Source organism: Eulemur rufifrons, chromosome 8, assembly GCF_041146395.1.
Source record: "Eulemur rufifrons isolate Redbay chromosome 8, OSU_ERuf_1, whole genome shotgun sequence".
NCBI classification, from domain to species: Eukaryota; Metazoa; Chordata; class Mammalia; order Primates; family Lemuridae; genus Eulemur; species Eulemur rufifrons.
The window spans coordinates 79,657,405-79,671,233 of NC_090990.1; the positions used below are offsets into that span (position 1 = coordinate 79,657,405).

At 35.8% G+C, this 13,829-nt stretch overlaps 1 protein-coding gene across 6 annotated transcripts in view; it reads left to right on the forward strand.

The window, feature by feature from the left end:
* Positions 1–13,829, forward strand: part of TRMT13 (tRNA methyltransferase 13 homolog) — a 26,531-nt gene continuing 12,702 nt past the window's right edge. For 3 of the 6 annotated variants that reach the window (XM_069478278.1, XM_069478275.1, XM_069478279.1), the window contains exons 1-7: positions 1–208; positions 3,399–3,445; positions 3,534–3,600; positions 8,826–8,888; positions 9,350–9,419; positions 9,573–9,679; positions 10,024–10,191. In XM_069478278.1, coding sequence (XP_069334379.1) covers positions 62–208; positions 3,399–3,445; positions 3,534–3,600; positions 8,826–8,888; positions 9,350–9,419; positions 9,573–9,679; positions 10,024–10,191 — 669 coding nt within the window. In that variant the 5' untranslated portion in view covers positions 1–61. The remainder of the gene's footprint in view (positions 209–3,398; positions 3,446–3,533; positions 3,601–8,825; positions 8,889–9,349; positions 9,420–9,572; positions 9,680–10,023; positions 10,192–13,829) is intronic. The other 3 variants (XM_069478280.1, XM_069478276.1, XM_069478277.1) reach the window with 2 other exon arrangements.

The window sequence follows — 13,829 nt, forward strand, 5'->3', positions numbered from 1 at the left end:
GGAAGCTGACAACTTTTCTTCTGGTTGCTCGATGCTCGCCACCTGAAGCGGGCCTTGAATTATGGCGGCCTCTGTGCCGATGCCGCAGGCGACTGGTTTTCCAGCTGAGGGTAGATGCAGTTATTATGTGGAAAAGAAGAAGCGGTTCTGCAGGATGGTGGTGGCTGCAGGGAAAAGGTTCTGTGGTGAACACGCTGGAGCCGCGGAGGTCTGGTATCGCCCTACCCTCTCGAGAGTCGGAAATAAGTTTCTCGGTGCGGTCGGTGCTGGAACCCGACCCTTCCCCTCTTTGACAGGTTTCTGCTTTTGTCCCCTGGATTCTCCAGCTTTTACTTTAATAAATGCAGTTTTGCCCTGTTTGCGAAACAATGATGAGCCCTAGTGATGAACAGTGTTTTGTTTTACTAAGTAAAGCGCCGGCAGTGACCCGTTTATCTTGATCCTAATTCATGGTAATGGTAAATTTTAGTTACACCCTAAACTACCTCTGCTTACACTCCGCTCACCTTCCGCCTTCCTGATGGGAAGTGGTAGTTAAAGCAGTGATTGAAGTCCCCAGGTTTCACTACTTGTGTTCTAATTTTTGTTTTCTGAATGAGAATCATTTGTGAATGCTGTTGAAAGAAACTTTCTTTAAAAATTTACTTAACCTGTAAGACGCAACTTATAACTATTTGCTGGAATGGGGGAGGAAGGATTAAAAATATATAAGAATTGACATTTTAAAATTGAGAACAGAAAACATACAATTTTGTTTGATAATAGTTATACACATAATTGTACAACCAAACACTACATATTTGTATATACGTATATTACTTAGGAAATATATGATAGTAAAGCAAAAATAAAAAGAAGAGCAGAATGCTGATAGAAAAAGAACATATCTAATAGCATTAAAAAGAATAAACCAAATATACCAGCATCTGGTTTCATGCCTTCTGAATATCCAGTATTATTTGCATTATTTTCTTTCTTAATCAGTTTATTCTTCTAGGCAATATCCAGTGCCCGTCAGTCCCCTGAGCCCTTTCATCTGCTGCTGTGAATTGTAGCCATAGCCTACTTTTTATTTTGGCTTGACTGATATTTACCAAGAGGTGAAGCATAATGAAACAAGGAAGTTCTTGTTTTGGAATATGGGAGATGTGACTTATTGTGGGAACTCTTTGAAGTATACCCACAGTTGTATTGACTGGCTTTTCGGGTACAAGCAAACATCTCTTGGTCAAAGAATGAGATTTATGATAGGAGAAGGGTTTTGTTCCCACTCTGTTACAAAGCCTTAGACTTCACCTTATCCAGACATCTGGAAGGTGAATGCAGATGATGATAGTAGTAGAATATGAATAAATCCTTACAAGCTGATCAGTATTCCTAGAGAGGAATGACATAGTATTACTTCTTTGAAGAAAGACTGCAAAACACCAAGTGGAAACACTTTTCATGACTATGATTTAGTTGTGAATTATAGCCATCCTCTTGAATCTATAATTTATGATATAATTGGATATTGTGTTTCCATCTTTTTTAAGTTTATATATAGCTCTGGTGACACCACTTTTATTCATTTTTACCAAGTAGTTCTCACCTGAGGGTGATTTTGCGCCCCAGTGGATACATCTGAAGATATTTTGGTTGTCACAACTGGAGAGTATTACTGGCATCTAATGGATAGAAACCAAAGATGCTGCTTAAATCTACAAAGCACAGGACAGCTGCCGCACCCCCACCTCAAAAAAAGAATTATCCAGCCCCAAGCATCAATAGTGTCAAGGTTAAGTAACCCTGTTCCTAAATCCAAATAATAAATGTGTTTTTTTTCTTACTCTACAGTTAGGCTTTGGGGGTTAAAATAATCTTCTCTTACATGGAGGTTAGGTTTTAAAGTCAGCAAATAAGGAAGAAGTAATGTACAGTATTTTCAAAGCAGTGTTGAATATTTCTTAGCTTTTCCATGAAATTCAGTGTGCATAGTTTCATGGACATGCTGAGAGGCACATCCGAATTGAAATAAATTAAAAAAAGAATAGTAATAACAGCAAACACAGCATTACTTCATGGCCAGCACTGTTCTGGGTGGTTTGGGGTTTGTTTTTTTGTTTGTTTATCTGTTTTTTTTTAACTATTAGATCACTTAATTTTCACAAGCCTTAGAACGTAAGACATTATTATTCTCATCTTTTAAATGAGACAATAAGCCTACCTAGGGTCATAGGACTAGTGGCTGATAGAGCTGGGAATCATACCAAGGCAGGCTGGCTAGCCTATGGTTTTACCTATTATACTATCCCATTTCATGCAGATTCATTTGGAATGTTGGGTAGAATTCCCAACACTATTAATTTTCCTTTGTTTTTTCCTAGTGCATATTACAGTCATGTGCCACATAACAACATTTCAGTCAATGACAGACTGCATATATGATGGTGGTCCCATAAGATAGTAATACCATATTTTTACTTTGCCTTTTCTGTGTTTAGACACACAAATACTTACCATCGTGTTACAGTTGCCTATAGTATTAAGTACAGTAATATGTGCTACAGGTTTGTAGTGTATGAGCAATAGGCTGTACCATATAGCCTAGATGTATAGCAGGCTATACCATCTAGGTTTGTATAAGTATGCTCTGTGATGTTCTCATAACAACGAAATCACCTAAAGAGATGTTTCTCAGAACATATCCCCATCATTAAGTGACTCATAAGTTAAATCCATGTTACTTAGTAATGAATAGGTTAGAACTACTGTACTGAAAAGTTACAAAGCCAATAAAATGTGGCACACGCCAAATGGTTAAATACCATGTTTTATTATTTCTAAGAAACTTTTGAAAATATGTGTTAACATCTCTAAAATCAGGATGCATCTTAAAATCCATATGCCATCATTTAAATGGGCAGCATTTTCCACAAAAAATGCTAAGTATTTGAGATAATGCATATTTATTTAGTTCAATTTAGCCATTCCACAATGTATACATATTTTAAAACATGTTGTACATGATAAGTATATACCATTTTTATTTGTCAATTAAAGTAATATAAAATAGCATTGTTTCTTTCTTGGTAGTGCATAAAATAGTAGTGCATATCATAATCAATGCTATCTTAGGTTCTAAATTTCATATATAGGCCTTCTCTAAAACCTATTTGAAGCTGCAGACACTTGTTTGTCCAATGCAGTATTTGTTCATATTTATATAAGCTAGCTACACTAGAGATTTTTGTTGTTAAACCCTTATGACCTGATTTTACCAATGTTTTTATTATGTCCTTTTAAGGCTTCCTTATCTTGTTTTGAGAATGCAGAGACACTGAAATTATATCTAATATCTGTATTAATAATAAACTTGATATTTTATTAAAATAAATGTGTCCCTTTTAATTTATTAGGAAGAAGATACTCGGAAAAGAATCCTGTGTCCTTTAGATCCAAAACAGTAAGTATGGATCAGATAAAGGTTTTTCTGTTCTGGCAACAGTAATTGTCACGAGTCTTATTTTAAATAATTTTCTTTTTAAATTTAGCACAGTATATGAAGATCAACTTGCAAAGCATTTGAAAAAATGTAACTCAAGAGAGAAGCCAAAACCTGTAAGTGTTTGATCAGTAAAATTGAATGGTGAAATGTGTGGTCTGTAATGTTTATATATATACTTAGTATATTGCAAACATGAATATTTAATAAGACTCATGCCTCAAGGCTTTAATTTGGTAAATGAATTTGATGTATATAGGGTATCAGATAGTAAATCCACTTATAGTCTTAATTCAGAGAATAGAATTTTATGCAACGTGAATTTTCTTCAGAGTATAATTTCACAGTTATTGAAAGATATTTACTTAGTGCCTACTAAATTTACTTCAATAAAATATGATCCCAGCCTTCAAGGAGCTTATTTGAGACTGATAAAGAAACTTGAAAATAAGGGATATTATTTAATAAGGTCAATGAAAGAAGTAAGCACATGATGAGAGCACATACTTGCATCAAAATTAAAATTAAATCCAAGGGTCAAGAAAGGCTTTCCAGAAGAAATAACACCTGAGCTGACTCTTGTGGCAAAGAAAAGGAAAAAGAGTCCTTCTAAGCAGAAAGGACAAGATGTGCAAAGTTATGGAGCTGAGAAACTACATGATGCTTTCAAGAAATTTGAACTTTATTCTGATACGGGATACTACTGAAAGACTTTAAGACTAAAGACTGGTATGGTCAAATTTATCTCTTAGAAAACTTTCTTTTATAGCAGTGTAGGAAGATAGCTTAGAATCAGGAGGACTAGTTAGGAGGCTGTCATTGAAATCCAGGTGGGATATGGTAAAACACTGAATTAACAAAGATGGAAAGGTTAGGGATAGATGTACAAATTATTTAGGTGGCAGAATCAATAAAACTTGGTGACTGATTAGATATTTGGAGTTGGATATATGAGTCTGAAACTCTTTAGAGCTGCAGTACCCAACCTCTGGGCCGAGGCCTGGTACTGCTATGTGGCCTGTTAGGAAATGGGCCATGCATCACTGCCTGAGCTTGGTACCAGTATCTCCCCGACCCATGGTACCTCACCCCCAGTCCAAGGAAAAATTGTCGTCCATGAAATTGGTCCCTGATGCCAGAAAGGTTGGGGACTGCTGCTTTAGAGCAAGTAATCTAAATTTGGAAGTCAAATACTTGAAGGTCATAGATGAAGCTTTGGGTTTTTAAGTTACTGAGGGTAAGTGATCAGAGGAAAAAGAAAGGGACTGTTTATTCATTACGTATTAATTGACCATTTATGCCAAACATTGTATCAAGCGTCCTCCCTAGAAGAACATTACAATCTAGTGGGAGAAATGGAAAATGCAATATTATAACATGTGCCAAAATTGATAAAGTACAGGGTGCTATGGGAGAATAAAGGAGACAGGGCTGGGCACAGTGGCTCACGCCTGTAATCCTAGCACTCTGGGAGGCTGAGGTGGGAGAATCACTTGAGCTCAGGAGTTCGAGACCAGCCTGAGCAAGAGTGAGACCCCATCTCTACTAAAATAGAAAGAAATTAGCCAAACAACTAAAATTACATAGAAAAAATTAGCCGGGCATGGTGGCGCATGCCTGTAGTCCCAGCTACTCGGGAGGCTGAGGCAGGAGGATTGCTTGAGCCCAGGAGTTTGAGGTTGCTATGAGCCCGGCTGACACCACGGCACTCAAGCATGGGCAAACAGAGGGAGACTCTCTCAAAAAAAAAAAAAAAAAGAAAAGAAATTTGGCTATGAATAGAATTTGAGAGTTAGAATGACAGTCAGAGAGGATGGAGGATAGAGGGAGTGTGTTTTAAAATGGGAGAAATTTTGTTTTATTTACAGCTGACCCTTGAACAACATGGTTTCAAACTATGTGGATCCACTTATGTGAATTTTTTTCAACCAAATATGTACTGAAAATACAGTATTCATGGGATGCAGAACCGATGTTTACAAGGGCTAACTTTTCATTCCACAGGGACTTGACTATGCACAGTTTCAGTATATGTGGGATGTTCTAGAATCAATCCCCTGCATATACTGGGGAACAATTGTACTATGAGTAAAGAGCCGGTAGAGAGGAAGAAATTGGAAATAGAAGAGGGCATCACTGATGGCGGATGGCTTCTCAGGTAGCAGGCAGGTGTAGGGAACAGAAGGATAGATCTTCCACTGAGATAGATGGAAAGGAGTAAAAGATATCAGTTCGGGCAAATTGAGCTGAGAGGAGAATGAAATAAGAAAGTTCTCATTTGTTAGCAACACTTTCTTATTGAAGTAAGAAGGTGATTGAGGGGGATAAAGGTACAGTAGAAGATTTGAGGAAAGAGGCAAAAGTTTAGAATTAGGATTATGAAGAATAATTGCTGGGAATCTTTGAGAGTCAGACTGAGTATGGAGATAATGAATTTGAACCGGCATCAGTCCAAATGACTTCAGCAGTGGTCAGCACTCTAGATGTTGTAGTTAAAAGTCATATTATTGCAGACATTGAGTTTTGCAAGGGTGGGTGTGACAGAAGGACCAGATTGTGAGAGAGAATGATTATAGTGGCTATCTAAACTGTATGGCATGAAACAGAAGCCAGATATTAGTTGATTAAAAATGAATACAGGTCTTTAAAAGGTAGAAGACTATGACTAGGAACAAGAGAATAAAAAAGAACATGATTAGGAACAAGAGAATCAATATGCTTTGTACTAGCATGGTACAAAGTTATGGTCAGAAAATGGGTTAATGGAGTTTAAGATTTCAGCGGTAAATGGTTCACAGTAATGCCAGAGTCTAGACTGCCCATAGAAGTACTTTGCAGAAGTAGAGTGAACATTAGAATTAAGAAAGTCAAACAGAGCTATTATGCTTAGGTGGCTTGAACACATTGTCATATTGGCTGGATTTGGAGTAGAAAGGACAACTTGATGTCAAAGTCCCTAATGAATGTTGGGTAATGACTAGCAGATTGGCAGTTGATAACCCTGAACAATTTAAAGGATGGTTTAAGAGCTTGGTGTTTCACAGTGGGGGCTTTTGGCATTTTGAGTCGAACCGTCCAAGCCTGTGTATTTTAAAGCATCCTGTACATTTCAAAATATCCATCCTGGCCTCTGAGAAGCAAATGTCAAGTATACTTGTCAAGAACCATGAAGGATCTGAAATTTTCTTATTTCTAGGCTCTTGAGTTAGCCTGCCATAGGTTCCTGGGTGCTAGCAGAAGACATGAGATTCCTGAGTCAGAGACAAAGAACAAAAGACTTCATTACTCACCACACAGCAAGCAACATGAGCTTGTTTGCATTAGTTCCCTTTGCTACTCAAGGCTAGCTAAGTCAACATGGAGGCACCTAGATAGATGCTGCACGCACAATGGGCTTGTGTTACAGTTAAGGAACCCCAAGCCTAGGAAATACAAATTATTTTTAAATTGGGCAATAAGCAAACCTTCCTGACCTTTGTTCCATAACTAGACATTTATTTATTATACTTTACAATAATTAAGCCTGCCATGTTATCTAGGAGGAGACACCATTCTGTCTGCCAAGGGTGCTTGGTATACAAGTATCCTTGAAAAAATAGTCTGGAACAAAGATAATCAGTGCCTCTGCTTCTCAGTAGAAAATCAAGAGACCCATGGGAGAATTATGTCCCAATAGCACCTCTCAGTTATTGTGACAATAAAATACTCCCCCATATATTTGCAAATTCTTCCCGTTGGACCAGATGGCATAGCCTTAAAAGAAAGTATTTTTACATTAAGATACTGTAGAAGAAAAATAACCCCTCACCATCATCCTATTAGGACTTAGTCCCTTCAGTAGAAAGAGAGAATGTTGGCTTTGCTTATAAGTATCTTCCTCCCTAATTGCCAGGTTTCAGTTAAAGCAAGCAAGTGGAATATGTACTCTGGGAAAAGTTTAAGAGAAGAGGTAAATTTATTAAAAATGGAATACCTTGGATGAGTTCTATTGCATGCCAGCACACAGTGGCAAGGACATGGAGAAAAGCAGTGGGGTGATAAGATAGAGGAAAGGAATGTGGAGGAGTATTTATCTGGTACACTACGTAGGAATCTTGGAACCCAGGTAAAGGCCTATCATTGTTCTACTTTACTTTCGGAAACTTGTCATCAAGTTTTAAACATTTTATATATTAAATGAAAGTAAGTTGGTGGTAAATCTCTCTAATATAAATAGTTTTCACATTTAAAAATCTAATCCACAGTATAAGTTACCTGGGGCACTCTTTGCAACCATTTTGAACTAAGAGTCCATTAAATTCTAATAGTTATGGCTAATGTTCTATTATAGCATTGTCAGGCATCCAGTAAAACATTGTAATTCCCCATTCCATTCAATTGCCAGTTTCCATTGCTATCCATATAAGGAAAGCTAGCAACACACAATCAGAATATTACCTTTCTGCCATCTGTGTAACAAAAGTCCACTACTGTGCATAACATAATGTCCCCAGGAGTTGTTTTCACATTTAAAACAGGATTTGTAGAAATAGCACTATTTCATTCATCTAGATCTACACTATTCAATATGGCAGCCAGTAGCCACATATGACTATTTAAATCTGAATTAATTAATTAAAACTAAATAAAATTAAAAATCCCTTTCCTCAGTCACACTAGCCATATTTCAAGGCCAGTGGCTGCCATGTTGGCCACAGCAGATACAGAACATCTTCATCATTGTACAAAGTTCTGTTAGACAATGCTGATATAGATCCTTACCTAAAATGCATAGCTCTGTAGAAGGCCTAGAAACATCTCATTATATTAATTTAAATAACAGTGTCACAAGACATTTAATTTTTTGATTTTTAACTAATATTTTAAAGTAGGAGAAATTAGACTTAATACCATTGTGATATCTATATTTCAGCTATTTTTGGTCATGTTGCATGTCTGGTAGACAGCATTATGTTGTTGGTACTTTGTTGTTTTTGCTGCAATGCCATAAAGGAAAATTGGCACAGTACTCAGTCTATTCTGTAAATAGGTAAAAACTTAAATAAAAATTACAAATGAATCTCCTTAGACTACAAATGCTTATTCAAATAACCACCTCACTAGAATATAAGATCCATGGATGTAGAGATTTTTGTCTCATATTATCTACTGTGGTGAATGCCTAGCACTTAAACCAAACTAGGAACTATAGTAGGTACTCAGTAATGATTTAATGAATAAATGAATGAGAGGAAGGAAGAATGGCAGGTACAGAGTATGGGGTGAAGGGAAGAATCAGTTTTCAGCTTAATTTTTATTATCTTCACATTATTAACAATATTATGGTTTTGTTTTTATTAAGGATTTCTTTATTCAAGACATTAATGCAGGCTTAAAAGATGAAACAGAAATACCTGAACAATTAGTAAGTACATTGACTTAATATTTAATTTTAAAAGGCATTTATAAGCTGTCTCTATGTTGTGAATAAGTCATGTTGCAATTTTTATTTCAAATAAAACTGTTGTTTTGAATTTAGAATGCATTTTGTTATAAGATCGGTATTACTGGTAATGGCTGATTCTCAGACCAGCTCATGCCCCATAACAAGACAAGCTGTAATATGGCCCTGAGTCCCCTTTGATTCTTGAATTCTTCTGAGCCTAAACTTGGTCTTGACCCTGAGGAGGTTAGGTGAATTAAAGTAGCATGGCAGAGACTGAGCAGAGGCTTAGCAGTTGGACAATTCTGATGGGAGTTTAGGGAAAAGGCCTTATCAGAAAGAAGAGCCTAAGCTGCATGAGAATTGCCCAACTGTTAAGTCTCTCTCCTGCTACTTTATGGCACTTTTTTGGCTACATTATTTAGTTTTATTTTTGTACATAGGTTCCAATTTCTTCTCTATCTGAAGAGCAGTTGGAAAACTTAATTAAGAAATTGAGAAAAGCAAGTGAAGGTAAGTCTGCCTAAAGTTGCAAGTTAAATTATTTTAGAGTAATAGGTGGTATATGAGTTGCTACCATTCTGGTTTAAAATATGTTACTACCATTATTCAGAATCTTACAATTTCATTTGGTTGCTTAAGCTATTGTGCTTATATTTGACACAGGTTTGAATTCTACACTTAAAGATCATATTATGTCCCATCCAGCATTACAAGATGCCCTTAATGACCCTAAAAATGGTGATTCTGCAACCAAGCACCTGAAACAGCAGGTATGTTAAGATTACAGTAACCCTACTAAAAATGGTCTTTGTTCATTTGTTAAAAGCTTTCTAAACATAGTTATTATGGAGATTTTATTCCACTTACCTTTCAGGGTATAAAATATTTCCATTTCAAAATATATGTATAAACAAATATAAAAAATTGGGGCTATAGATACGGTTTTGAGTAGCAAGTATTAAATATTTAAAAGCAAGAGAAAAAAAATTTAAAGCCAAATAGAAATTATCAATGTGATGAACATACTGTTGTATGTAGAAATTACCTTGCTATTTTCCCATTTGAGCCAAATGTGTTTGCTCTATTTTATAAAATAATCTTGTGAAGTTTGCAGGCTTCTATTTTAGGTAACATTGAAAAATTAAAGTTACTTGGTCCAAGAAGATGCTTTATTGAGTTTGGAGCAGGAAAGGGAAAATTATCTCATTGGGTTGATATTGCCTTAAAAGATGCTGAAAAAGTTCACTTCATCTTAGTAGAAAAGGTGACCACAAGATTCAAGGTAAGTGAAACCACTGCAGTATATTAGTAACCAAATTTTGTTTGCGTTTTTCTTATTTGAAAAAATGACAGAAACATATCTCTTAAAATAAAAAATGAACTTTCTTTTTTGTCTATTCAATTATAGCTTTTTGTCAGTTCTAATACTGATGACTTGTCTTAAACTGAAGGTGATTTTGTTTTTTTTATTTCAAAATATTAAGGGGGTACAAATGTTTTTGTTACATAGATACCTTGTATAAATGCTTAAATCAGGGCTTTTAATGTGTCCATCATCAGAATAGTGTTCATTGTACCCAATAGGTAAGTTTTTATCCCACACCTCCCTTCCCACCCTCCCCCGTCTTGGTTTTTAATGTCCTTTATATCTCTTTGTGCCTGTATGTACCCATCATTTAGCTCCTACTTATCAGTGACAACATGTGGTATTTGGTTTTCCATTCCTAAGGTACTTCACTTAGGATAATAGACTCCACTTCTGTCCAAGTTGCTGCAAATGACATTGTTTCATTCCCTTTTATGGCTGAGTAGTACTCTGTGGTATATATACATATACCACATTTTCTTTATCCACTTGTGAATTTATGGACACTTAGGCTGGTTCCACATCTTTGCAATTTTGAATTATGCTATGAAAAACATTTGTATGCAGTTGTCTTTTTGATAAAATGACTTCATTTCTTTTGGGTAGATATGCAGCAGTGGGATTGCTGAATCAATTGGTAGGACTACATTTATTTCTTTGAGGAATCTCCATATTATTTTCCATAGAGGCTGTACTAATTTGCAGTCCTACCAACAGTGTAGTTCCTATCTCTCTGCATCCACGCCAACATCTGTTGTTTTTTGACTTTTTAGTGATGGCCATTCTGACAGGGGGAGGATGGTATCTCTTTGTAGTTTTAGTTTGCATTTCTCTGATGATTAGTGGTGTTGAGCATTTTTTCATATGTTTGACGACCGTTTTTCTATCTTTGAAAAACTTCTTTTCATGTCTTTTGCCCACTTTTTAATGGGGTTGTTTGTTTTTTTCTTAATGATTTGTTTGAGTTCCTTGTAGATTCTGGATATCAGTCCCTTCGAAGTACACTTTGTGAATATTTTCTCCCATTCTATAGGTTATCTATTCACTCTGTTGATTCTTTCCTGTGCTGTACAGAAGCTTCTTAATTTAATTAAGTCCCATTTATTTTTGTTGTTGCTGTAGTTGGCTTTGGGGTCTTAGTCATAAATTCTTTGCCTAGGCTGATGTCTGGAAGAGTTTTTCCTACTTTTTCTTCTGGAATTGTTACAGTTTCATGCCTTACATTTAAGTCTTTTATCCATCTTGAATTAGTTTTTGTATATGGTGAGAGTTAGGCATCCTGTTTCATTCTTCTACATGTGATGATCCAGTTTTCCCAGCACCATTTATTGAATAGGACTTCCTTTCCCCAATGTGTGTTGTTTTCTGCTTTGTTGACGATCAGTTGATCGTAGCTCTATGGTTTTATTTCTGGATTCTCTGTTCTGTTCCATTGTTCTATGTCTCTACTTTTATACTAGTATCATGCTATGTTCCTTACTATAGCCTTGTAGTATAATTTGAAGTCAGGACATGTGATGTCTCCAGATTTGTTCTTTTTGCTTAGGATTGCTTTGATTATTCAGAGTCTTTTGTGGTTCCAAATGAAGCTTAGGATTATTTTGTCTAGGTCTGTGAAATAAGACATTTGTATTTTTATGAGGATTGCATTGAGTCTATAAATCACTTTGGGCAGTATGGACATTTTAATGATGTTGATTCTGCCAATCCATGAGCAAGGAATGTTTTTCCATTTATCTGTGTCATCTGTGGCTTCTTTCATCAGTGCTTTATAGTTCTCCTTATAGAGATCTTTCACCTCCTTGGTTAAGTATATTCTTAGGTATTTTATTTTCTTTGCAGCTATTCTGAATGATATTGAGTCCTTGATTTGACTCTCAACTTGACTGTTAGTAATATATAGAAATGCTACTGATTTGTGTGCATTGATTTTGTTACCTGAGACTTTGTTGAATTTATTTATCATTTCTAAGAATCTTTTGGTGGTGTCTTTAGGGTTTTCTAGATACAAAATCATATGGTCAGCATACAGGAATAATTTTATCTCCTCTTTCCCAATTTGCCCTTTATTTCTTTCTCTTGCCCAATTGCTCTGGCTAGTACTTCCAGTGTTTTGTTAAATAGAAGTGGTGACAGTGGGTACCCTTGTCTTTTTCCAGTTCTTAAGGGGAATGCTTTCAACTTTTCCCCATTAAGTGTTATGTTGGCTATGGTGTAATATATTGGTTTTTATAATTTTGAGGTATGTTTCTTCTGTGCCTAGTTTGTTAGGGTTTTTATTATGAAAGGGTGCTGGATTTTATGGAATGCTTTTTCTGCATCTATTGAGATGATTATATGGTTTTAGTTTTTGCTTCTGTTTATGTGGTGAATCAGTTTTATTGATTTGCATATATTGAACCATCCTTGCATCCCTGGGATAAAACCAACTTGGTCATGGTGAATTATCCTTTTGATGGGTTTTTGAATTTGGTTTGCTAGGATTTTGTTGAGGACTTTTGAATCCATGTTCATATTGGTCTTTAGTTTTCTTTTTTTGTTGTTTCCTTTCCTGGCTTTGGTATCTAAGTGGATACTGGCTTCATAGAACGAGTTAGGGAGGATTCCTTCCTTCTCCATATTATGGAATAATTTCTGTAGGATAGGTACCAGTTCTTTGTAGGTCTGGTAGGATTCGGCTATGAATCCATCTGGTCCAGGGTGCTTTTTTGTTGGGAGATTTTTTTTATTACTGCTTTAATCTTGCTGCTTATTATCATTCTGTTCAGGATTTCTGTTTCTTCCTGATTCAAGTTTGGAATGTTGTGTGTTTCCAGGAATTTATCCATTTTCTCTAGGTTTTCTGGTTTGTTTGCCTCGAGGTTTTTGTGGTATTCACAGATGATATTTTGTATTTCTTTGGTATCAGTTGTAATGTCGCTTTTGTAATATTTCTGACTTTTTGTTGAAGGCATTTAAGGCTATGAATTTTCTCTTTAGGACTGTTTTTGCTATATTCTATAGATTTTGAAAGCTTGTGTCCCCTTTGTCCTTCAGTTCAAGGAATCTTTTGATTTCCATCTTAATTTCATCATTTACCCAAGGATTGTTCAACAGCAAATTGTTTAATTTCCATGACTTTCGTAGAATTCAGTGTTTCTCTTGGAATTGATTTCTAGTTTTATTCCACTGTGGTCTGAGAAAAGACACATGGCATGATTTTGATTTTTTCGAATTTGCTGAGATTGATTTTGTGGCCTAAGATATTATGATCAATCTTAGAAAATATCTCATGTGCTGATAAGAAGAATGTATATTCAGTAGTTTGGGGTAGAATGTTCTGTAAATGTCTTTTAGGTCCATTTGTTCTAGAGTCTCGTTTAAGTCCATTGTTTCTTTATTCATTTTCTCCTTCAGTGATCTGTCTAGTTCTGTCAGTAGGGTGTTGAAGTCCCCAGCTATTAAGATGCTACTGTTTGTTTCTTTGCTTGGAACTTGCAGAATTTGTTTTATGAACCTGGGAGCTCCAGCATTAGGTGCATATATATTTCGGATTGTTATACCTTCTTGTTGAA